Source organism: Athene cunicularia, assembly GCF_003259725.1.
Source record: "Athene cunicularia isolate RWA chromosome 5 unlocalized genomic scaffold, athCun1 chr5_part2, whole genome shotgun sequence".
NCBI lineage: Eukaryota > Metazoa > Chordata > Aves > Strigiformes > Strigidae > Athene > Athene cunicularia.
This window is the reverse complement of record NW_020799102.1, coordinates 9357295-9383249: the sequence shown is the minus strand read 5'-3', so window position 1 is coordinate 9383249 and position 25955 is coordinate 9357295. Positions and strand designations below refer to the sequence as shown.

The 25955-nt window shown below is 49.6% G+C and overlaps 1 protein-coding gene across 2 annotated transcripts in view; it reads right to left on the bottom strand.

Moving 5' to 3' along the window:
• The window catches only part of HRAS (HRas proto-oncogene, GTPase), a 49500-nt gene that overhangs the window by 7708 nt on the left and 15837 nt on the right, over positions 1-25955 (bottom strand). The window contains exons 1-5 of one of the 2 annotated variants that reach the window (XM_026850582.1): positions 20496-20562; positions 10258-10411; positions 5383-5561; positions 2937-3096; positions 2083-2242 (exon numbers count right to left, since the gene is read on the bottom strand). In XM_026850582.1, coding sequence (XP_026706383.1) covers positions 2123-2242; positions 2937-3096; positions 5383-5561; positions 10258-10368 — 570 coding nt within the window. In that variant the 5' untranslated portion in view covers positions 10369-10411; positions 20496-20562 and the 3' untranslated portion in view covers positions 2083-2122. Of the gene's footprint in view, positions 1-2082; positions 2243-2936; positions 3097-5382; positions 5562-10257; positions 10412-20495; positions 20563-25955 lie in introns of those variants that run through there. The other variant, XM_026850583.1, reaches the window with a different exon arrangement.

Sequence of the window (25955 nt, the reverse complement as noted above, 5' to 3'; positions counted from 1 at the left end):
CGGGGACTCCCCCCCTGCCCTGGGCAGCCCATTCCAACGCCCAACAGCCCCTTCTGCACAGAAATCCTTCCTCAGAGCCAGCCTGACCCTGCCCTGGGCAGCTTGAGGCCATTCCCTCGGGGCCTGGCGCTTGTTAAATTTTGGGATGACCCTGCTCGTGCCCACAGAGGGAAAGCAAAGGCCTACACAGGCTGTGGAGATCTGGACCTGGCTCAAAGCATCTGCACGAGTGCTGAAGGAAACAAGCAGATGGTCTTGGAGTGATGGGCAAGCCTCAGGCATCTCACCAGAGTGCCTGCCTCTGCCCAGACCTCACTGTGAGCAGGGCCATAGCCTGGTGAGTCTTTCTTCAGGGATGATGGGAACCACAAAGTAAGTCCAGGGCAAATCTCCCTGGCCACACATCCACCCTTCTCCTCCCCAAAACCCAGCATGCCCTTGTCAGGCTCCTCCTTCTGAACCCTGATGTTCCTCCCTCTCTGCTCTCGGCCACTGCAGCTAAGAGAAGCTGGGATGTCTTGTTTCCAGTTTCTGCCTGAGCAGAAAAAGATTTTGGCAACAAACAGGACAGGCTCTCTGAACAGAGTCCAAGAGACTCCTTCCCACCCCTTGTGGCCCCCCTTCCTGAAGGCACTGCCCATGCCGGGCTGCCACGGGGACGGGGCTCGCAGCAGCGAGGGCCGTCAGCTGCGAGCCAGAGCAGGAAATGAGCCCCGAGCTCACGTCCCCATCTGGAGGAAACATTCCTGAACATCTGGAGGACCTGAACATCTGGAAAACCTCCCTTAGCAGTGATAAGTGTGCTGGGCACAGCATTCTGCTCGGCCCCCAGGAGACCTCGCATGCCTCAGCTACGAGCAGAGGGGTGGGGTGCTCGGGTGGGTTTTATTTTTTTGCTCATAGGAAACAAATGCTGCCCGTGTTTTTTGTGGTGACATTTTTTTTGTTTGGGGGGATGGTGTTTGTTTGTTTGGGGTTTGTTGATTGGGGGTTTTTTCTTCTTTTCAGGGAGGAGCCCTGCTGCACTCACAGCCTTTGGCTCAAAAAGCAACATCAGAAAACCAGCTGCCCACCTTCACCTTCAGTGAGACCCTCTAAGCACCATCTCTGCATACAGTGTGCTTCTCTATAGGACTCCAGTAGTTGTGTAAAGGGGTGAAGGACCAGTCTGGGTGCTTGGGAGACTCCCCAAAAGACATTAAGGGCAATGTTCGTGCAGGCTTTTCTCCCACACCCCAGTCCCAGATGTCTGTACACGTACATCTCCCCTGTGTGCTCATCCCCAGCTGCCTCTCTCCCCACTTCTGCCACGGAAGGAGATTACACAGCCAGAAGTTCCCAGGCCACCCAGCTCATGCAGGGACACCAGCAAGAGCTCTCCCTCACTGCTATCCAGCAGGATTGCAATGATTTACATAAATTCATAATAAAAAAAAAAAATAACAACTACATAAAGAAAAAGAAGAAAAACAAGCAAGTGAACAGAGACAATCTGAAAAACACTGTTTCTGGCTCCAACAATTTATAAAAGCAAAACAGCCCCCTTATGGCTAATTCTCAATACTGCATCAGTTCCAAATATCTCAGGGGATATATCTAATGGGAAAAATTCTTCCGAGGAACACAGAATGGGATGGCTCTGCCCTGAAGCTTTAGGACAAGGCAGTTTACACGAGTGCTTTAGGAGGCACCACACTCACCCAGTTCTTCATCTGAACTCTTCTAGGACCAGGGTGGTGAACGCACAGCCAGACACACACCTTCAACACCAGCTTAAATGCTCTTTTGGAAGGGCAGCACAGGAAGGAGCTTTCCCAGGGAAAGCATGACAAAAACCATACTTTTTTGTTCAGTTATGCAGAATTTTGTTCCACAAGATGAGGGGGGAAAAAGAAACAACCCTTTCCTCCTACACACTTCCTCAGGAAAGTGAGAATTTTGACCTACCAGAAAAATGCTATTTCAGTCAAAAAGGTGTTTCATTAAAAAATTCCCATTGCTAAAATTGTTTCTGCTGCATTTGTTTGCAGACGAGCGCATCTGCAGTCACCTCTGCACCCCATCTCCTGCTTCAAATACAACCCCTCTGCACGCCATCCCCTGCTTCCAGCACTCACCGGAGTCACGATATCACACATTTACAGTTCATGCAGCCGGGGCCGCTCTCATCTGGGGGATTCAGCTTGCGCAGCTTGTGCTGACGGATCTCCCGCACCAAGGTGTAGAAGGCATCTTCAACACCCTGGAAGAAAAGCAGCACTCGAAGCAGTTGCCCACTTCAAGAGGGGACAGTGGAGAGAAGGGAGGGCTCTGCTCCCCAGCTATGTCCCTAGGGCTGTCTTCCAGCAGTGCAAAGTGCAGAGTTAAAGGCAAGAAACCAAGCTGGGAAGGCTAACAGGGATCGTAGTGTGGTCCCCAAACAGGGAGCAAGATTGAATGAGCAACCATGAGGCCAAGGTGCTCTTAAGTCCTTGAGATTTGTTGAGATCCATCCACCACTCAAGATAAAATCCACCACCAGACCCCTGAAGGTATCAGCTGCTCCATTTCCACCTCTGTGCTCTGGGAGCTCCACATGGTCCTTCCAGCACTGGTATTTCTGCCTGTCGGTCTGCCAAAATCGACCATGGATGAGGCTGAGCTTAGCTGACCTGCAGTGACTATGGGGGTTATTCCAGAGCCTTGGAGAAAGCCCTAAGAAGGCATTTTCCCCTCACTGCTGCCAGAGCATCTATTACACACTTCTCCAGATTGGAGGCTCAAGCCCAGACAGGGGAGAAAATGTCCTGATGGAGCATTTAGCCTTGAGGAAGCAACTAACCCCGGCTCTTACACCCATCTGTCTGCAAGGTGGTGTCTGCCCATTCCTGCCTCTCCAGGACAGCACTGGAAAAAAGAGAAAAGAAATAGGATTTTGTTCAAAACCCTCCTCCTACCTGTCTGGTTTTGGCAGACGTTTCTATGTAGGGGATCCCGTAACTCCGGGCCAGGTCCTGCGCTTGCCGGGTCTCCACTGTCCGGGCTGGCAGGTCACACTTATTTCCCACCAGCACCATGGGAACATCATCTGAGTCTTTCACCCTCTTGATCTGCTCCCTGCAACAGTAAGAGGTGCCAAAGTCAAGGGAGAAGAGGAATTAGGGGCAGCTCCAGGACACTCCCCACCAGCTGCTTCCTGCCAAGCTCCTCGTGTTGGGCTTTCAGGAGAACGTACACGACCGGGTCACATAAAGGAATAAACAGCAAAATAGCTAGGGCACTTTTGGAAACGAAAACTAAACATACTTCTGCTCTTTAAATGCAACTGTTTACAAAACACAACTTGAAATTTTGACAATCTGTATTAAGACATGAGCTTAAGACAGTTTAAGATAAATAAAAATGAATAAGCAGTTACCTGCGTTATTTCCAGTATTTCAGATCAAGTAATCCCCCGTAATGGGGATTAAAAGAAATAAAATTAAAAAGTCACCTGCAACCAGAATTTGCTGAGCTGATAAACCAGCTTTTGGCAGCCGTAGCCTTTTCTACAGATGCACAGGCAGTATTTGCTTCCTTTCAGTTTAGCTCAGGTCACTCAAAGTTGAGTTGACCAACTGGGAAGCAGAAAAGCTGTAACGCTCTCTTCTTCATTCCAACCTCAGATTTAAAACTAGGTGGGCGAGGATGAGATCTATCACTTCTAAAAATCTTAAAGGCCATTATGACCACAAAAAAATCCATTCAATTCCCTCCTGATAGATAATAACTTCCTTTGCTTAATAAATCATTTAACTTCAGATGCAAACCCGCTTTTTTTTTCTTGCGCATGCATCCAGAACATTTAACATGGTTTTATTTAATGGATAAAAGCATTATTTCAAATGCTGATTTCTACATTTTAATTAAATTCAAATTTTTATCCAAAAGCAGCTGGACATGTATCACACACACACACAGACACACACACAAAAAAAAAAATCAATCATCTTTTTTTAATGTAGTAGAACACAGAAATGAAGTCTGACCATATGTATGATATGCCATAAAGCCACTTAAATGTTCCATGTAACATCCTGATCAGCAAATGCAAGTACTAAATTTAGTGCACAGGCTACACTTAGCTGAAAAGAGATACCTCCTAATGGTTACTAACCAGGGAGAGCCAGCATTTCTCTGGGGAATATTCTTTTAAAAGTGCAAACACAAAGAGCACAGGCGAAACAAGATGAAAGCCAGTGATTTACATCATGATTAAAACCGGGGCTTGAAATCAAGCCATCCTGCGAGTGATTCACAGGCACCAGCCCCAGCACAAGGATGAATGCTGCTGAATCCCTCAGGTGCTTTAGGAAAATCCCATCCTTTGTCCTCCCGTTCAGCTAAAACAAGCCAAATTAGTCCAACCATATAGTTATTACACTGAACACGCCTGCTAGCCAACAACTGAGACATCCCAACAGCTCAGAGCAGAGCCTCTTGCCTACGGAGCAAGGAAGGGCTGTGCCTGCGCTCGGAGCTACAGGATTATCTGGGACGTGGGTCTGTGATGCGGGACAGGGGTACACGGTCGCTTGGTGGGCAGTGGACAGGGCAGGGACAGGCAGAGTCATCTCCTGCATCCTCTGCAAGTGCCTCCCATCACAGCCAAGCCTCAAAGACAGACACAAAGCAGAGATCCCTCCCTAAGCCAACATCAGGGTAAACAGGGAAGACTCCCGCTGCATTTCAACCATCTCCTTGGCTCTCCAGCTCTGCAGGGTGATGGCAGCAGGGGGGAGAAGGGCAGTGGGTAACCTGGGTGCAGCCAAAGCAGGACCATGTCAGGACAGTGTCCCTGCTCTGCCACTGGACAGGGTCCCTGCTCTCCCCCAGTACATCCCCCTAGGCAGGTCACCTCCCCGGGGCTCTGACTCTCCTCCTGATCCAACTCTGCCCCTGTGGAAAGCAAGCTCCGAGGGCCAGAACTGCCTCTCTGCCTGGCAGACAGCAGCCTCGCCGCAGTGGTTGCCAGTGGGGAAAGCAGCCCTCCCTGCCCTTCCCAGCCTCCTCAGTCCCAGCTCCCAGGCCCAGCAGAAGTCACCAAGATCGATTGCACTAACAAAACAATTCCATTAATTAGGGAGGGAAGGGAGAGAGTCATAGAGGATCAGCTCTCTTTAGTCACCATAAACACTTAAACATTACATTACCAAGTCCCCAAAGGCCACAAGCAATCCCTTTGGATGGGTTTTATTGGAGTCACTGACATTAGCTGTCTGCTCTGTCTCTTCCCTGGGGAATGGCCACTTGAGCTAATTGTCTTTGCTGACAGCCAGCACTTCTACCGTGGGGCCTGATGTAAAAGGGAGGGCAGGAGGGTGCACTGAGCAAGAGGGAACGGGCCCTTCCTGGGATACCAACCTGTACTGGTGAATATCTTCAAAGGACTTGGTGTTGTTGATGGCAAAGACACAGAGGAATCCTTCCCCCGTTCTCATGTACTGGTCTCTCATGGCACTGTACTCCTCTTGCCCTGCCGTATCCAAGATGTCTAACAAGCAGGTCTCTCCATCAATGACAACTTGCTTTCTGTAGGAATCCTGCAGGCCAGAAGAGGGAGAGAAAGGGAGGAGGATGCATTAAGGGAGGGCTCAGGTCTGGCCAAGCAAAGGGATGCAGCGAGTGCATCCCCAGGAAGATGCCAGGTCACGCTCTGCCTGGGTTTAGCTCCCATTAAATAGACGACTCAATTTCTTTCAAAAATGGGAGGGAAAGGAGAACGAAGAAAAAAAAAAAAAAAAGGAGCAGCTGAGCAAGTTTTCCCTTCTCTGGGAAAGCCACAGAGAAGACAGCCCCTGGCTTGCTCTCCCCATTCCAAGCCCTGCCTCTGGCAGACCAGGGGCAGCTTTGACTCTACCGCACCACAAGGTCCTCAACAACTATTTTTCTAAGCTTTTAGTCCTGGCTAATCCCTTCTGCTGCTGCCCTGCCTGGGTGCTGGAAGGCAAAACCCAGGAAAGGCAGCTCCAGCCAGCCAGGGCTTCCAGCCACTGTCTGTGATCTGCAGGGCTGGGAGGTGTTTAAGATCACCTGGAAACCCAGCACCTCCAACCCATCTCAGAGCAGGCACCAGAGGCGACATGCCACCAGTAAGGCTGCAAACTGGGCTTCATGATAAACCTCTTCAACCTCTTCTTCAAACATGAGAAAAGAGGAAAAAAAAAACAAACAAAACCAAACCCCACACTGAGGAGGGTGTTTCCCACAACCAGTCTGTGCCCAGAGGGCTCCAGGACTATCCAGGCAAGTCCTTTGAAGTTGGGGGTTTTCCCTGCAGCACAGGCAATCACAGCTTATAGCAGGTGTGAGAAGGCCTGGAAATCACCCAGGGCACCCCTCAAAAGGTTTCATTTTCAAGGCAGGCTCTCAAAGCACTGCTCCTCCTCACCATGTCTCTCCCTCATGCCCAGTTTCATCGGCAGGGATGCTGCTGGGGCAGCCCCTGCACGGAGGAACAGCCTCATGTCTCTGATAGCTGGTACCCTGCAGCATCTTCAACTCTCAGCAAGAGAAGGAAGCCAAAACCAAAGGTATGAAAAAGGTGCGAGTCAGCACTATGGCCATGACAGCGCTCTGCAGCCACTGGCAGAGGCTATGGCTGCAGTTTAAAATGAATTCAAATGTCTGCTGCTCTTCCAACGACCACAACAATGTTATCAGATGAGCTTTGCAGGTCTGCAGACAAACAGCCGACACAGCAAAGGTCACTGACGGGACCAGCAGCGGCAGGGAAAGGGAACGGGGACAATGTGGCCTCCGCCCTTTGGTACATTACTACAACGTCATCTACTGGGGCTAATTAAAATCTTTCCTCACCTTGTAGAGAACACTATGAAATCAGAGGAGATGAGATCTGCTCTGCCATGACTTTCTTGGCTGTGCCTTCCCAAAAAGGGAACTGCTGACCCACTGGGAATAAGCATGGAGTGATGGGCTGGCTTCCAGGCTCTGAAGGCAACTGGCAGGCTGCCCTGCAGGGATGTGCTCCCACTTCTAATCAATAAGGTATCTGGAGCCTCCTTGATGCAAGGTAGAAGAGCACCGGTTCTACCTCTGGGGTCCCAGGGACTGGCAGCACTGACCCCAGTGCCCACTCTGCCCAGCAGAGCATCCTCCCACCCCTACGCCCTGGCTCATGCCCAGAGAACCAGCCTCTCAGCACACATTTGCAATTAATTGCCAAGTCCCCCATTATAGGAGGTCTCACCAGCAGAAAGCACACCTCCAGAGAAGCGATCCCACACCTTGGCTCAGGTCACCAACAGGCTGCCTGTAAGGCCAGCCAGCTCACTGACAGAGCACAGGCATTAACAGTCTTGCAGAGGATGCTTTGCAGCCCACCCCCCCACAAAGGAAGGGGACAAGCTCTCCCCAGCCTTGCTTTGTGTCCAGCTTCATCCAAACCTCCCCGGGACGGTTGGGATGGCAGCTCAGCCACCCCTGTCACACTGCAGGTGGGCAGCTGCCACCAGCAAACATGTCCAGGCACCGGCACCCTGTGGCCTCGGTGCTCCTCTGCAGCCCCCATGTCCCACCCCACCTTCTTGCACAGGGAAGTGCCTGGGCCCAGCTGTGAAGTGCCAGGTGGCAGAAACAGTATCTGCTTGGGGTTCAGACTCAGGATCCCAGAAAGATGCTGGGAGGACTCCAGCTGTGCTGGGGGACCTGGCCAAGAGGCCCATTTGTTAAATGCTACAGTCAGGATAGGACCAGAGGCTTGGAAGCCCATTATTAGCTGACTGCTAAAAGCTAGAAGACAAAAAGAAGGATTTCTCAACACAGCCTGACTCTTTACTCCATCCCCACTCATTCACCACTGACACTGACAGCAGCACACGTTTTCTTGGTGCCTTGGCCCTCCTGTTCCCAAAATAAAGATCATCAAGCTCCTGGGCAGCCCAAGGGCAGGCATGCAAGCGCACGCTGTAGCGGGTCAGCCAGCTTTGAGTTACAAAGCCAGACATTTGCACTAGTGAAATCAGGAGGGCAGGAGGGAAGCAGGCACTCAGTTGTGGTCTCTGCCCCAGATACGGGACAAACTCACTTCTCCATCCCTCCTGCCCTGGGGAGCATCTTCTCAGTGCACACCAACCTGCTTGCACCCCCCTTCGCAGCACTGCCCATCCTCAATTCATTTAAGTGACAGGTAAAGCCTTTGTTCCATGCACGTATACTCTTTTTTTTTTTCCTTCCCTTTTATCCTGCTCATTTCAGCATTGCTGTGCTGTTTAGCTGACTGAATAGTCAGAGTCAGCTCCTGGGCATGATCCAAAGCAGCTTAGTCACAGAAGGGTTTGCTGGTCACATTCAGATGGCTGGCAGGTAAACTCTGTGCTTCCTGAATCCTCATAAAATGAAGCAAAATTAAAAGGAGTCACCCTGGAATGAGTGAGAAGATGGTCAGGGCAGGGGGATGCAGGGCACAACCAAAGGAGCTACAAAAGGCATAAGGGCTGGTGAGACCTGCAGAGGGAAAAGCACTGGGGGGAGAAAGGGGTGAAGAGCAGCTCATGGCTGTTTTCATAAAGGGAGGAGAACAGCAGAGTGGGGCTGGGGGAACAGGGGAGGAGATCAGGCATCTCCCAGGGCATAGCAGAAGCGGACAGGGTGAGGAGGGTGTGCTGCAAAATGCCATGCAAGGTTTACATTCCCGGCTGCTTGTTTACATGGAGAAAATTCCCTGCAGGGTACATACAGGGGGCAGGCGGCTGGAGGGGGGGAAAAAAAAAAAAAGCCAAAACTTAATACATCACTGGGTCAGAGTTGCCTCTGCCCACCCTAAGGTCCAAGAGAGAGGACCCATCCATGCAAACGTCTCCCCAGGGAGGTTTCTCTCAATCAGCAGTTCTTTTGCCAAAAACAACCTGGAATGGGTTTCTAAGAAAAGCATATGATGTTACTGGTGATGAGCATGAGGGGAGAGGAGCTGAGGAAGAAGGCAACTGCATCCACAAGCAAGGTGCAGCATCGAGACTCGGGAGCCCTTAAATTAAACTCAAGCCTCTGCCATGGACTTTCTAGGTGACCTTGGCCAAATGACGTAATAGCACGTGCTTTTAAGTGCCTTCTCTCCTTCCCGTCTGTAGGACTTTAAGACTATTTCTGCCTTTCTACCAAGCCTTGTCTTGCTTATTTAAGTTGTAAGCTCTTCAGGGTGGGGACTACACATAACACCTACCAGAATAGCTTTCTGATCCCAGCTGGGGCATTTTAGCCATTATGATAATAATAAGTGCAGCAACCACAGCTGCATTTACACACATCTGGTAGAGAATCCTTTAGGACTGCAGACAAGGAGGTTATTGTCCAAGAGGCATGACAGAGCTGTAATTTGCCTTCCCAGGGTGAACTTCTCATGCAGAGCAGTGGCTGCTGCCCACATCTCCCCTGAATGAAGGTGTAAGTCATGCAGGGGGTAATTAGCATCTTGCTAGCAACGGTGAAAACAGCTGGAGAACAGAATATGTTTTTAAAAAGTAAAAAAAAAAAAAAAAGAAAAATTGTGTAATGGATATTGAAGACCAGACCTCCCTTCTGCACAGCCTGGAGGAGCACAGGGTCCCTGCCCACTTCCCAGGCAGGGTGTTGAGCTAGGCAGGCCAGCAGACAGGCATCCAGACCGACCACGAGACTCTACATCAACTTTTAACTCCTCGTGATGGAGCAGAGGCAGCAGTCTGGGAACCACAACAGTTCAGCTGCTCAGCATGTCTCATTCAAACTGCAGTACATATATAACACAACCAAGCTCTGATAAAATCCATTACATCAGGAAATCTCAAAACATCCTGCACAAGAAGTCGGTATCTTTCCTCTGATTTCACAGGAGAAGAAATGGAAGCACAGGCACAAAATGGCTCTTCAATCCCAAACCTTTAACCCCTCTCTACGCCGTCATCTCATCAGAAAGGAGGGCTTCTGTGCTGCCTCAGTGCCTGCATGGCTCTGCCCACTGCTGCCACCTCCCCCTCTACCTGCTTTTGCTGCCTCCCTTGCTGTCCCCTCTTCAGGAGGGGACATTACAGGTCCCATCGCTGTCCTGCTGCAAGAGGCACAAGTCAGCCCCTGCCACCTCTGAACACACACACAGTGACTCAGAACAGCTCTGAGAAGCAGAAGAACACCCCTGCTCAAGTTCAGATTTCAGACTAAGCCAAGCACATTCTGGGTTGGGGACAAGGTGGAGAAGAGCACAAGGAAAACACACAGACAGACCCCACACCCGGAGCTGCTTACCTCTATCGTGGGGTCATACTCATCAACGAAATGGTTCTGAATGAGCTGTATTGTCAAAGCACTCTTCCCAACACCACCAGCTCCCACCACCACTAGCTTATATTCGGTCATCTTCCAGCTGACCCCAGCTCAGGACTTCAAGGAGCACCACCACCTACAAGGAGAAACACAGCCACTGCGTTAGGAAAGAGGGGCCCTCTCTGTAGCCATCTAAGTGGTGAGCCCCCCCCTTTTCTGCCAGGAAAGGCAGATATCTGCAAAGTACAGCCTCATTCCTGGGGTACTGAGCATTCCCACTGTCTCCTGCACATCCCAGGAGCACCCAAATGCTGCGAGGTAGAGACAGAGGTCTGGGATCCAGCACGCTGTAACACAGAGACACCTAATGCTGCAAGGCAGAGGTGAAGGGATGCACCCCTTAAGGTTTTAACGGTCTTTTAAGTTGCTTGACTTCAGTAACGATGGAGAATGGGACAAGGTAAACCCACCTCACTGCTATTCTGGATGGCAAAGAGCCACCCTTCACTCCTTGGGGTAAAAACCGGCAAGTCACCACCAGCAATGCAACGTCCTTTTAATGTAGCTTTACGAAATTGTCCATGAAATTGCCATCACAGGGTATTCTGCTCCAGGACTACCCTGGTCTCTCATCTCAAGCTCGCAGACATACCACACTGGCAAGCCTGGCCTGGGAACAGGGAGGTGGCGGGATGGCCCATGCGCCCCAAGGGTCAAGGGCTTTCTTACCCTCTTCCCACCCAGCACAATAACTACTCTGGGAATCTCGCCAGAGAAAATTACATTTATTTCAGTCTGTCACCCTGTACTGTGCCTCCAGGATTCACTGTCTTTCTTTTGCTTTTATGGTCCGATGTGTTAGGGTCTGAAATGTGAGATAGTCTCACCTAAAAGCATGAAACTTATTCTAAACACACAGCCTTGAGAGCTATTTAACCTACTACTCTCCGCTAGTAATGGAAGTTACTTTAAAATGGGCAAAATAATCCATCAAACTGAATACAAAACTATGTTTATCCTGTGATATGCAGCAACCCTTCAGTCTGGATGCAAACTTCACACATTCCCCAAACAAGCTTCAAGATGTAAGGGAGCATTACTGATAAGAAAACAGATCTATAGGCTCTGTAAATCAAAAGTAAACCCTAAAGTAACCAATTTAAGGGGTCTGGTTTTCCAGAAGTGCTCAGCACTATCTCTGATTTGCCTTATCTCAAGCTGACAATCCAAAATCGTTAGATAGATTTGAAAGCCTTGGCTGATGCAGTTTGGATGTCAGTGCCTGTGGGAGCAGGGAAGAAGTCCCAGCTTGCCCCACATATGCCATTAGCTCCATGTCTTCACCCTTAAGGCTGCATTAAACCTCAGGCCACAGGGCAGGTTTGAGATGGTGGCAAGTCCACACCCTCTGCCCATCCTGCTGCTGTGCTGAGCTTCGCAATAGGGAGGAGGACTGCGAAAGGGGCACCCCTGCTCCCAAGAGATGAAGCTGGCATGCCCCACAGGGGAGCAAGAGATGCTATCAGGAAAGGCACTAATTGGGAATGATGATTAGGGTCAGGATGAGCAAACCACGCTTCAGCAGCACCGTGTACTTGCCATGGCCCTTCAGCAGGAGAAAATTCACACACCCTACACATCTCTCCCCCTTAAATTTTTGCTCCAGCTCCACTGAGAAAGAGGAACTTTAACTCAGGAAGATTACAAAACCCCAAAGGTTTAAATAGAAATCCACCCTCACTGGACTGCAACCCCTGCCCACTGAAAGTCACCCCAGGGTCAGACACTCATCCACAACCGTCATCTGCGAGCTCTGGGGAAGCACCCGAAACACAGCAGGTTGCAGGAAGACGAGCTCACGGTTCCCCTGGCCAGTCGCCATTTGACACAGCCTGCAACACCACTGCACGGGGATTAGACACACACATACCCCTCCTCCCCGTCCCTGACAGTTCAATCACTCCACCCTCCTCCCTGGGCTCACCAGCCCCACTCCCAAAACCCTGGAAGCTGGTACAAACTGTGCTGGCAAATGCCACTCTAGACCCAGTCTGCATCTTGATGCATTTGCTAATGCAGCAAAGATCAGATGGAAAGGAGGCCAGAACTTTCTGCCTCCAATCCCCACCTGACTGCAACCTTAAACCACTCAGACAGTTCAATCACCCACTCGAGCTGGGAGCAGTCACACACAGGCGCCTCTTGCCAAAGCCCTCTTCTGATCTGCTGCCTCGGCAGCAGGAAGGCAAACAAAGCTCATCCCCTTCTCAGCATCCAGGATCCTGAAGAAGGGCAGGGAGGGGGTGCAGAAGAGCAACCAGAGCACAAACACCATGTCGAGCAGGACCTCTGGTTGCTGTGCTGGTCTTCACTGCTGGAGAAGCTGAGGGTTGTGAAACACAGTGATACTGGTGGGGAAAATGAGAGGCAAATAATGTGATACCCTAGGTCCATACCCAAAAGTGTCACCGCTTCCCAGAAAAGTCCAACATGCCTCTGTTCTGGTGGCCAAGGAAGAGATGTGGGCTGAAAGCAAGGCTACAGGAGACACCTAAGCATCACACTAATTGACCATGGGCACGTTGTTCTGCTCCATTAAAGCACACCCTCATATTAGACTGAGGAGGAGAAGGCCGAGGGGAGACCTCATTCCTCTCCGCAGCTCCCTGAAAGGAAATTGCAGAGGTTGGTGCTGGTCTCTTCTCACAAGGCACTGGTGACAGAACAAGAGGGAATGGCTTTAAACTGCAACAGGGGAGGGTCAGGCTGGACATGAGGAAAAAATGTTTCACCAAAAGAGTGGTCAGAGAGAGGAATAGGCTGCCCAGGGAGGGGGGGAGTCCCCATCCCTAGGTGTGTTTAAGGGTCGTTTGGATGAGCTGTGGGGGGATGTGGGGTAGGGGAGAACTTTGTAGAGTCGGGCTGAGGGTTGGACTCGACGATCCCAAGAGGCTTTTCCAACCTGAATGATTCTGTGATTCTCACATACACTATTTCTCAGGGATGAGAGAGATCCCCACCCCAGGCTTCTCACCTCTCTCAGATGGGAAGAGTCAATTACCATGAGGGACAGCGACAGGCTGAAATGGGGATTGAGGAGCAAATGCTGACTGACTGTCCCCACCAACAGTACTGGCCAGGAGGGGATTGCTCCTGCAGCAGAACAGCTTCACAGCTGAACACAGAAGGGTCCCAAGGGTCTGAAGAAACTCTGCAGTCAGCTCCCATCTTTCATACAGAGCAGGGAGACTTGCGACCCCTAGCAAAGCACAGTGGCTGCGAATAAAGGCTTGAAGCAGCAGCGATGGACCCTCCTCTGCATCTGGTGGTAATGATGGACCAGCTGCCATGGTGATGTGACAGGAAGCTGCACAACCACCCAGGTCTACGGGACTTGCTAATGCAGTGAGAAAAGCCTAGACTTGATATGGAGAGAAGACAACATGAGTCCTTGAGAAGGTCCTCCCTTGAGACCACCAGTGAAAGGCACTGTCCCTTCAGAAGACCCCCAGCCCACACAGCCACACCAGCATTCTGGTCCACACTGCCACAGGAGGTGGAGGCCAGGGAGGTCACCCACAGCAGACTAAGGGTCTTCCCCTGCTCCAGACCCCCACTGAGCCCCACTGCTCAGCAGAGGGGTAACACCACCACCCCAGTCCAGAGCCTTGAGCTCTGACTCCTCCAGAGAAACACAGACTCACATCTCCACACCCACCCAGGAGGCGGGGGAAATGAAGGAGTCAAAAAGCTATTGCTCCCCATCACTCATGGCCAGCGCATGGGCAATTTACATACAAGAAGTCTGCAATGTTGGTGTTTGCTTACTCATACCATACCTCAAAGGTGCTGGCACCTCAGCTAACTCTGTTGTTCTACACGCCATCCTCGCCCCAGCAACGGCAGGAGAGATTCTGCAGCTTACAGAGGAAGGCGAGTCCAGCCCACCCAACCATTTCATACCATCTCTGCAAACCACGTCCTAATGTAGAGTAAGAGTGTGGGGACTGCTGAAGAGCTCTGGGCATGAGAGCTGCCTCAATTAATGGGTGCTAAAATCAATGTTCAGATGAGCTCGCTTCCTCTCCCAGAGGATCCACAATGCAAGCTCTTCACAGGGGGAGACTCAACCACTCATCAGAGCACATGCAAACGCCATGGGAGAGGGAGCCTGGCCAAAGGCTGCAGGGAAAGCAGGGATTTCCATACGGCCAAGCTTTTTTAGAGTTGGCCAGCTGGCCAAGTTGACCTTAATCCCTAAATTGACCTTACCAACACCATCTCATAGCTCCCTGTCATGCTCTTTGCTTCTGAACATGGGAAGAGCATGGCTGCTCATCAATGCACACAGAGGTTTCGACACAGGGATGGCTGTTCCTCAATGCCACATGGACATCACCACCACTGCATGGGCTGGTTCAAGGAACAGCCATCCCAAAGACAAGGTTTCTGGCTCTCCTAAAAAACAGGCAGGGAAGAGAGAATGAGGCTCCTGCCAGAGAGATGGTAACAGACACCCCAAGTTTTGACGCTCAGTATGGGGACACACCAGATGGAGACTTGCAGCCTGTTGGTTGTTCTAAAAGCTTCCCCTGATGTGAGGATTTTCAGGAGGATAAACAAGAGTTTCTATGTCTCAGCAGCTAACAGCAGACATAGCTGACCACAAAATAACAGAGGGAAAGACAAAAGCAGAGCCTCCCAGTCCCATGCTGGGCAGGAAGAGTGCTTCTTCCATACTCTGCAAGCTCTTCAAGATCTGAAAGTCTGACCCAGGCCACTGTCTGGTGTTTTCCATGACTATTCAAATTCATCACTTCTGCGACCACTCAACCGTTGCACCCTCCGAAAGCCATGCAGTGCTGTCGAACAAATCACTGAGCAAGACAGCAAGGAGGACAGCCATTCAGCAGCACTGCCGGGGAAGAGGAGGGCTGGGATCCATGTGCCAAGCCGACAGCCCCAGCATGGAGCCGGAGCTGCCGCTGCTTTATTTCCTGACCTCATGGATTTTCTCCCGTAGCAAGAGGGCTCCTGGCTCCCATTCAAAGCTGTCTAGGAAAGCCTTGCCGAGCGCTTCCGCCTGGCAGCAGCAGCTGCTCCCAGCCCGGTAGCTGGAGCCACGCAGCTCCAGCAAACAAGAAACATCTGCCAGCCTTCTGCAGGAAGCCGGGAGACCAAGCGCCCAGCCCCGGGTGTGGAGGTGAGGGCAGAAGGCACATCTCCTCCTCTTCTCCCCTTTCTGCGCAATGCTGGGCAGCACGGAGGCTTTGCCTGGAGAAGTGAGGACAAGATGCTTGGTGCAAGCTTTCATGGGGCATCAAGGTTACAGGTGCTACCCAGAGACCAGGCTGTGTCCTGTGACCTGATGTTCTTCACGGTCCCTCGTCTCCAGCACAAAGCTTCTTCATCTGCAGGGGGAGAGGTGGTTTGGGGAACTGACTGTGAAGCCTCCAGATCACTCAGCAACGGCAGAACTGAGGAACTCAAGGGGCTCGGCCCCATCAGTACGTCCTATCACACCACCACATTTCAAGAAAAGCTCAGGTGTCAAGTGAAAGGGGTTTTCAGTGGGTTTCCAACACATTTCACCATGAGGAAGGCACTGACACTGTTCCAACAGGATCACTGAAGGAGCTTTCTCTGTGACCTCCCTTTCCTCCTGTCACCTAGTTTCTCCCCAGGATGGACACCAAGCCAACTAAACAAGCCAAGAGACAGATTTTTTGCGCAGCACTGCCATACTGAGGCCAGCCATGACAGAAGTTTTGCAACTGTCCATTATTGTACCTTTACCTGTTTATTGTGCGTCTCTGCATTTAAAGGTATCAGAAGTTAGTTTACCCCTGCAAATCTCTTTGGACACATCTCAGATTTGGAGGAAAGGGTGCCCAAAGCTCTATCCACAGGAACTGAGAAGCCCTTAGATCACAAGATCCACAGTGTTTGATTTTATTTCCCTTCAACTGAGACACCTTGCCGGTAGAAGTGGGCTGCAGGCCCCCAGGAGAACAACGCTCCTCTCAGCCTTTTACCAGCAGTCCACCACGCCTGCACACCAGGAATGCTACTCGGTGATTTTAGAACCTTGACAAGGCAAACCTTGCTGGCTCACCCTGGTCCAGGCTCCTCCATTTGCTTATGCACAAGGCTGTCACCAGCATCACAAAATACAGGCTCTGGAGGGACCAAAGGAACTTCCCCAGTGGTGTGACACGTCACCTATTGTTTACACTCAAAGGTCAAATTGCTGATGTTCTACACAGCCTGCCCAGCCTGAAAGAGATTAGGGAAACGTGGCTGACAAGCTGATGCTCTGTTACAAGTCACAGCCTATCCAATGCTTCATTTTAATTTACTTGTTGCTTTTTAAATTAACAAGTGGGCTGCAAATCTAACCGAACGTGCTTGTTGTTGGCTTGATGGCTGCATACCCACAAACTCAAACAATGCAGACCACAGATGAAAAAAGAGAGGGACACCAAAGATGGAATAAAAGTTGCAAATGGTGACCCTGCTTTGGAGATAATAAATGTCTTCTAATAGGGAAAAAAAGGAAAAAGCCTAAGAGGAACAGAATGACTTCTTCCATCCCCTGCAAGCTCTTCAAGATCTGAAGGAAGAGGCAGCCTGTCCCAAGAGCACAAAAATATTGCTCCAGAGGGGGAAAAAAAAAAAAAAAAAAGAAAAGGGGGGTAAGGAAAGACATCATGTAGGAGGCTCAAAACACAGACACACATTCAAGGAGAAAACTGTGAGGAAGAACAGCAGAAGGCTGCAGGCAGGTTCAAGGCACAGGCAGGTCTGGAAGAGAGTGATTGCCTCTGCACAGCAGCCACAAACATGCCTCAGCAGCAAGGTGCACGCCATGGCTTTGCACAAGGTCTTGAGCAGGCATGGACAGGTCCTTGCACCAGGCCCAGCCCTTGTACAGCTTCCAGCTGAAGCATCTCTGGCAACCAAACCCCTCTGCCAGAGACCAACCAGCCACAAAGGGCTTGGGAAGTCCCTGCTCATCTTCCCTCTCCAGAAGAGATGGAAGGAGAAAGGAAAACAAGATAGTACCATCCTCACCAAAGCTGCTGCCTGTTTTCTGTTCCCTAGTTTCTACTTCAGCTATCTGGTAGCTGAGTAAAAGACAAATCTGCACCATCACCAGCTGTTAGAAGTAAGTGGGTCTGACTATACTGTTCTTGCTTTCCCTCTCAAATAATAAATACTCTTTACTACAGTTCTTTGTTGCCAGTTTACTCCAAGTGAAACAACTGGTAGGCAGCTATACCTAAACCACCCAAAACAGCAAACAACCTACACAAGCCAGTAATGAAATAAACTCAGAGAACAAACCAACTACCCAAGAGCTTTCCCTCTGAATGAATTGTCCCCCCCGACAATACAACCACCAAAATAACTAGACTCCAAAGAGAGATTAGCAGACCCCTTATCTCAAGGGCTTATAAACCAGGACTGCTCATGCCCATGTCTCCAGCACCATGAACGTGGCACAGGGAGCAGCATGCCCTCAGGAAACTCTGGCAGGTGCTGGGACGTGCTTGCAAAACGCTGCAGGATCTTCACCTCCCACCATCACCCCTCTGCCCTTCTTCCTGAAAGCAAGGAGCCCGTGCCACCACAGTCTCTGCAGAGGAACCAATCTTCTGAGCTAACTTCCAGAGAGAAATCATGCTGCTCTGCAGGCTACCTGCTGTCAGTGCATGGAGAGGTCTGAAGGAAATAGGCAAGCAAATGACACATCCCACTCCACAGCTGAACACAGACCCTTAAAAAAAACAATCACAAGAAGATGGGAGAGACCACCTGGGCTAGCACCCAAGTCATTAGCTGAAATACCAGTTGTCTGCATCTGGCAGGGCCAGCAATTTGAAGAAATCAAAGACAGTTTGTAAATTATGCCCGTGATTTATGGTTAACACTTAATTGCTGTTTGAGACTTCAGATGAGTAAGAGTGACCTGCATTAAGGAAAGAGACTGGAGTTTTGTCTGAAAGCCTGGTAAAGGTAGATGAATGAAGGCACAAACATGCAGGCTGGGACAACAGGGAAGAATTAAATAAAAACTGAGCTCTTATCTTGCAGTCAGGACTTAGGACCTAGTGTTGACTCTGCCAACGCATATGGGAAAGCTGTGTGGGGGAGGAAAAGCTCTCACTGCCGAGATGCAGAAGACTGCAGACTGCCAGGGCTCCTCCGCTTTCATCTCCTCTCCAGCCTCCCAGGGCCAAGCAGGTGGTTCAGAGGCAGACGCTTCCCCGCCTGGGCTGGCAGCTCTCCACTTTGCCCTGGAAAAGAGACTTCTCCAAGCCTCCCAGTCTTTTTCAGAAAAACAAATGAAGAACATACTCTGTGCAACTGAGAAGACAGAGCTCAAAAGAAGCAGCAGCTTTTAACCCTCTTTTGTGTTAAAATCCCATCTATAAACATAAATGGGATGGGTGAAAGGCAGCATGATGTACCCTGAGCATATGAAGAGATGGACAGGTGTCCAGGAAAGTTTAAAACAAGACCCACATTATAGATGATAAGAACTATAACTGCTAAAATGTGTAGTAGACAACCATGAACCCAGACTCTGAGCAATCTCTTTGACTTGCCAGACTCGGTACCAAATTGTATTGATTTTCCCACCAAGGCACAATGAAGTTGAAACTTAGACCAAGTGAGTACATAGCACCATGTTATATGGATTTCTGTAACTGCAGCTACTAACAGGGACAGAGAACATCAGGCTTTGGGGCAAGTGATGCCCAGTAATGGGGTAGGATTACAAGAGATGCTGTCTCCAGGCTAGTTTCCTAAGGTACCTGATGTCTTCTGCCTGGTCCTCTTGGTGACAAGAGGAGCAGCCACAGGCAAGCTGCCAGGGAAAGGCTCTGAGAGCTACCTCTCCCAGTCCTACCATCATGCTACGGCAGCTAGCAGCCACCTGCCTCTGCTGCCACAGCATAAGAAGGGACAAATTCAGATCTTGCCACTGAGCTGCAAGAGATGGAGCACCCAGTGCTAGAGCTGGGGGTGGTGGCCATGCATGAACAGAAACACCATCCTCCTCACTGTACAGACTGGCAAGGGGATACAGACAAGCCAAGGGACTGGCCCAAAGACATCAGTGGGTGGTAAAGCTGGGAACTAAATTCAGGCAACGTGACTTCCCATCCAGGGTCTTCATATGAGACAAAAAGCTCCCAGTAGAGGTTTTGGATGGGAAGGCCGTTGGTCTCCTGCTGGGTCTTTGTGTTGGACTGTCAGAGCTGGCAGCTCCCCTCCAGCTCAGCTTCCCTGGGCAGAGATGATTGGGGAGGCAGGGTACATCAAGCAGGAAAGCCCAGAGTGCTGTAAGAGGTGCCCTGTTCTCCAATTATCCTAATGAAATCACAACTGGGTCACAGGCACAGGCAGCTGGCAGAGACACACATGCTCTGATGCACAGATAAGCAATGGGAGATGCAGGTAAGGCTGGGAGCAGAGGGGCAGGCTGAGCACCGCTGCTGTTTTCCCCACACAAAGCCTGGCTAGAAGGGGGATGCCACTGGTATAAGGTGGTCTTGTATGTCACTTAAGAAAAGGGTCAGTCCCCAACCTGAGCACCACTGATGCATATCAGGCCAAAAAAACCCGTACCTCAGTCAAGAAATGCATTCCCTCATGAGATTTCCGTTCTCCTCTCCTTCCCCATCCTTCCCTGTTCCTCACAAACAACTGCTGACAGGGAAAAATTAGGAAGCTGGTTTCAGGAAACACATCCAAGCACTTTTCACTGAAGAATTTGCAATGGAAATAGATCTGGCTGTTCAGCTTCCTGCTTGCTTTAAATCCTAACACATATGTATTTTTACAGCAAATAAATGAGTAACAAACTGAGGTATTTTCAGCTGGGAAGTTTCAAGAATAATTTTGATAATGCTTTTAGTTTTTAAATTATTTTCTTTTAACATTTCATAGATAATAGAACTTTTAAAAGGCCATGTTTTGGAGCAAAATAATATTACAAGAGTGTTGGTGAGCTCCGGGATTGAAACAGTGCATGCAGCATGTGTCCTGTTGCACTACAGCTCCTGCAGCAGAAGGATCCAAACAGTGAGCCAGCAGCATTGGGACTGGGTGGAAAGAGGTGGACGCTGTTGGCCAGCAGCAGAAAAGCAAACAAATTAGTATCTTGGGACAGCAGGAGCCCCATCTGCTCCTGCCCATGCAGCACTCACCCTCTGGATGGCTAACCAGCCCCGCTGAGAAATAGGGTCCTCCCGTCTGGGGATGGCTCAAGTCTCCCTAGAAGGAGAAGAAACACAGAGGAGGAGTGAGAGGGATCTCTCTCTGCAGGGGAAGCCAGCTTCAGCTGGGTTGGACTTGGAGAGGCTTATCTTGGAGTACCCTTTGGTTAGTACCCAACTTGGCGGCCCCAGCTTCCCTGGACAGCACCTAAGATCTTGTACAGGAACAGGAAAAGTAGAGTCAACCCCCATCCATCCCTCTCTCACACGTGGCATATCACAGGCCACTAATCATATCTTCCCAAGTTTTATCTTTCCCAAGGGAAAGGAGGTACAGCATCATTTTTCAAGGCAGAGCAGCACAAGTGCAATGGCTAGTTGTGAGCGAGGGACAGTCCATCTTGGGATGAGTGAAGATGACTGAGTTTCCTTCTTGCCTTTTCATTCTCAATGGGACACCGATAAAAAGCTGTTCATACAGTTCATTCAAAGGCAGAGCTCAAAGGAACATCTTGAGTGACCCCAAAGAGCCAGAATCAGATACTTCCTGAGTGTCTCCTTTATTAGTGAGACATTTAATTTATGTGATCAAATATAACGATCATCCTTCTGCATTCATTTAGCCCTTGCAGTGCCTTCGCAGGCACACAGCCTTATTTATTAGCAGAGCAGGGATGAAGAGGAAGAAGGCACCACAGCAAAAAGCAAACCTGTGTGGCTCACTTTAGCAGATGTGAGAGAAGGAGCTGGGGAAAACATGTTATAAAAACAATGATAGGGCATTCGTAGAGAGCCCATGGCAAGGGGGCAGTGGGGAGATAAAAGGAAGCGAGCAGGCACCTGCTGCTGGGACCCCATCCCTGCTCTCCTTCCCACCAGGACACATTATTAGCAGGGTGACACAATGCTGCTGTAAGCATGAATATGCATCAGTCATTATGCAGCAGATATTCAGGGGCATGCCGCTGATGTATGGACCCAGCAGCTGCAGCACCAGCCAGCTGCAACCTAGAGGGATGGGGACACGGAGTATGGCTGGCAGAGAGGTCTGGAGAAGACATCCAAACCCATCCCTTTAAGAGCCAAGGCGAATGAATTCAGCACACCCAGGTCTGAAGCCACGCAGAGCCAACAAACGCACTGTGTGTGCAACACTGAGCAACCATCACCCAACACTGACAGGAAGAGAGAGGTCCAAAAGCACAAGATTTAAGTTTGGATCAGCAGATTTTAACGTTTGGGTCCTGGATTATCCAAGCCTCACTTTGCTGCTCATGGTAAATCTCAGCCACAATAGACTTGTTAACGTGATGCTTGTGCTTCTCTCTGCAGCAGTCTGGGTTTTAAAAAAATCCAAGCAGTGTTGCTGTGGGTGAGTTATTTAAGTGCATCACTGTCACAGCACAGACCTGCTGCGAATAAGACTGAAGATGTACGGATTACAGCTCTCCATACCACAAAGCAATGAATGTCCTTCTTTTGGCTCTGAAGTGACAAAGGGACACTGCACAGGGACCCATCCTGCCTGTCTTTTAAGTGCCACAGCATCAATGCAGAAGACATGCTCCTTCAACTCCGAGTAGGCTCCACTCAGATCCATATATCCCCAGCCCCCAGCAACACACAGTGTAGCAGATTACGGAAATAGTAACTCCACCCTGCAACGAGGAATCCACAGCAATTAAGTGACTCTCTGATGGTCACACAGGAAACTTATGGTAAAGCTTGGGATTTCTGCTCCCCCAAGTTCAAGCTTTTGCCACAAGACTGTGCTTCTCATCCATGACTGCAGTTGATTATGCAGGGGACAGGAGCACAACACCTACTCCATCACTTCTGTCACAGCCTCCAGCATCTGCTGGCAGACCTGCACAATCAGCAGAAGCAGGGGGGTTTCCTTCCAGAGCTTCCTTGGGAGCCCACAGCAACGACGACATGCAGGATTTGGGTGGGCTCTCAGCCAGCATCCACAGGCACACTAGGGCTGGAAAGAAACCACAGAAAAGCAAGACACTGAGCCTGTGTGAGATGTGGCTCCACCTCAACACTGAAGCCTGATGAGCTGATTAACAAATAAGCAAAGCCTCTGAGAACAGCAGAGTGGTTGAGGTCCCTCTGATAACACCCAAGGGTTAAGTTGACTGATCCCCAGTCCCTCAGGACACCCCTGGTAGAGGCAATGAGTAGATCCAGATGTGGCCTTGGCACTGCACTTGACGTGGCTGTCAAGTTCTGGAGTCCCTGCCCTACCTCTTTGATGTAATTTAGGTGTTCCTCTACACAGATCAACAATTGATGGAGAAAAGGGAAATGCAGGGCTCTCATCCCCACTTTAACCAGCATGACAGCACCAGCAAGTGCTCCCTCCAGTCACATTAACCAGATTTCCTTGTTTAAAAGAGGTATGGATAGGAAACACGCCATGCCCGGAGTTTCAGGGATGACAACCTGCTGTGGAAAAGAGAGTCAGAGTGTTTGTGAAGTGAATGGACAAAAAGATGCAAGGAGGTTGGACACAAGCTCCCAACTGCAAACAGAAAGAAGAAAAGCTTCAAGTCTTCAGAGAGAAAATCTCTTTAGTAGGAGAAGTCAGCCAGAGACCCACACGTAGCTGGTAGCACCCTGGCAGGTACCTGGTGACCAGACACAACAGTTCCCACAGACAGGATTTGACCCTGTTCTTCAGCACCTGGTTTCTCCTGAGAGTACACAAAGAAAGAGACCATGCCAAGTACAGCCCAAAACACCTGTGGCACAAGCTGGAAGAGTCTCAGCTTGGGGAAAGTAAAGTGGGGCAACATGAGCCCACAGGTGCCCTTCTAGATGAGGCATCATCCTTTTGTCAGGCACAGCAACACACCTCTATGGCAGATCAATCTCTGCACAGCAAACTCCCCAGGCAAACCCCACACAGCATCAAGAAAAGGTCATGCACATTTAAAAAAAAAAAAAAAAAAAAAGAGACCTTTGAACTTTGCACTGTAATTACTGTAATGCAACTTTATTAGGGCAGTGTAAGAGACAGCCAGGCATGAAAGATGGAGGGGATTCTTGCATAGCCCAAAAACCTTCTTTTACTCTTTCCAGTGGAAACCATCTTTGGTTCCTGTGAGGGTCTCATCCAGCCAGATGATCCGCAAACACAAAAGGCAGATCCTACGCCAAAGTTTCCACTTCAGGGAATTTCTTTCTTTTCAACTCTAAATGTCCCTGATGTCCATAAAACACTCATACAACAATCTTTATCTTCTGAAGCCACTGACTTCCCTAACACCTTGCAGCAATGAGGTTGTCAAGCTGTAAGCATCACTTCTGTTTACCAGGCTTGTATATACAGCTTCCCGTTTTCTTTCCCAGTGTCCAGCCATTTCCCACTAGCCTCTCAGACTTTCTTATCCTGCTGCCCAAGCACAACTCCGCAGCTCTGGGGAGGGAAGCACACATTGAAGAGACATTTAAAAAAGAAACACAGCAGTGTTCATTGGATTTATTCTTGGACTTTATAGGGCTCATGCAAACAGTTCTGTATTTGGCCTGAAAAAAACATAACCACAAAAGGCAAACTTAGAACTTCAAAGCTGACTTCTCCTGACAGCCCTAAGCCACTGTGCATGTGCAGTATGGATAAGGTATAAGATTTTTTACTTTCCCAAAGGAATGGAGAAGACAGCCCAAGCAGAGGAGTCAGAACCAAACACAAGTCCCAAAACTCAGATCTGACCTCGAAGGATCATCTTAACGAAAGGGTAGAATGTAGCATCCCTGCAATAAAGCCACTACAGCCAAGACAGTCAACACTTGTTTAGGATCTCACTTGGTCTATTTTAATTTTCAACCTTAGTGCACTGGGAGCACTTATCCCTCTCAGCATCTTGAGACAGTAGCAAGGTAGACTGGCATTTCCTGGGAAAGGAAGGGTTAAAAATACACCTTCATTCAGCCAGGGAGGCACAGAGAGTGCCTACAGAGCAGCTATAAGTCAGCAATCAAAGCAGAAGGAGGAAGGAGGTGATTGAGTTGCTTCCTCCTCCCTGGAGAGATCTCTGCCATAAGGAATTGCACACAGTGCCGGTGGGCACTGGCACAGGGAACTTGCTCCTGGGACGTGCAGCTCAGTGTCTTCCCAGGACCCTCTGCTAAGAGGCACAAAGCATGCCCTCCCACCAGCTCCTAAGAACACACAGAGCCTCCCTAAGGAGTTTCTGTAAGGGGGGGGTGACAAAAATAAGCCTGCACATGTTACGTAGCAGTCTCTGGGTTCATCCTTGCTAGTAGAGTGCAGGCGTCTGTTCCACAATGCCTGGGGACCACAGCAGAACTGCTGCAGTAAAGATCAAGCTGACTCATGGTTCTTTGGCTTTGGTTTAAAATAAAATAAATAAACAAAACAAAACCTGAACCTCCCTCCAGCCCACTGGGAAAAATGCAAGCATCTGCCTTCAATCCCCCAGCGTATAATAATACAACTTCATTATTATAAGTAAAATGTATTATATTTTCTATATGCCATTAGATTGAGGGGGTTGGGAAGATCTGTTACATGACCTACATCACACTGCAAATCACCGATTCCTGGGAGCATTTCATGCTATCACCCTTTGCCATCAGCCCCCAGCAAACCAGCCCTGACCTTTTATTCTATTGGTTACCGCTGTGCTCAGCATCTGCCCTCGCAAACACCAGCAAACACACAAGAACTGAAGTTCTGATACTTAAACCATGCTGTCTAGAAAGGGGGTTAAAAACTGGAACTTGGGGCACCAAAAACTTTATACAGCCATCTCTTGGGCAAATACCAGACTAAAGGGACTCCAGTAGGACATAGAGATGGATGTGCACCAGAAGACCACAGTCTACATGCTTGCTCAGGCTAGTGCTTGCATCCCTTCTCACACCTTCAGGCTTTTTTTGGTCTGCTACTATGAATATGAATTATAACAGCTATGAAGACACTGTTCAAGTAGTAGGAGCCTGGTCCTATATATGGCCTGGGGTTTTCCTCTCCAATTCTGCTCACCCACAAAATTTGTCCATGGTGCCTTTGCTGACCATTCAAGACTGCAAGAGTGTTTGAGTAATGCTAAACACCAGGAGGCTGTTTGGGGTTTTCTTCTTCCCCTCAGTGGTTAAGAAAAAGCAAGCAAGAAAACGGACAGGAGACGTGAACGAGCACTGTTAAAGATGACCCAGTCTAATCAGATGATGCAAACCTCCTAACTCTTGTCATGACATGATCTCTCTTGTGAGCTTTGAGTTGGACTCAGAAATTACTCATAAGATATGGAAATTATCACCCTGAGGAAACAGTCACTAGGAACAACTAGAGAAAGTTCTCAATTTTGAACAAGCAGCTCTTTCAGAGCTGTGTTGTTTGGGTGTTTTGGTTTTTTTCCTTGAAGGGAACAGAGAATCATCAAAGTATCTGCAGTCAGAGGTGCTCTACTTTATGGG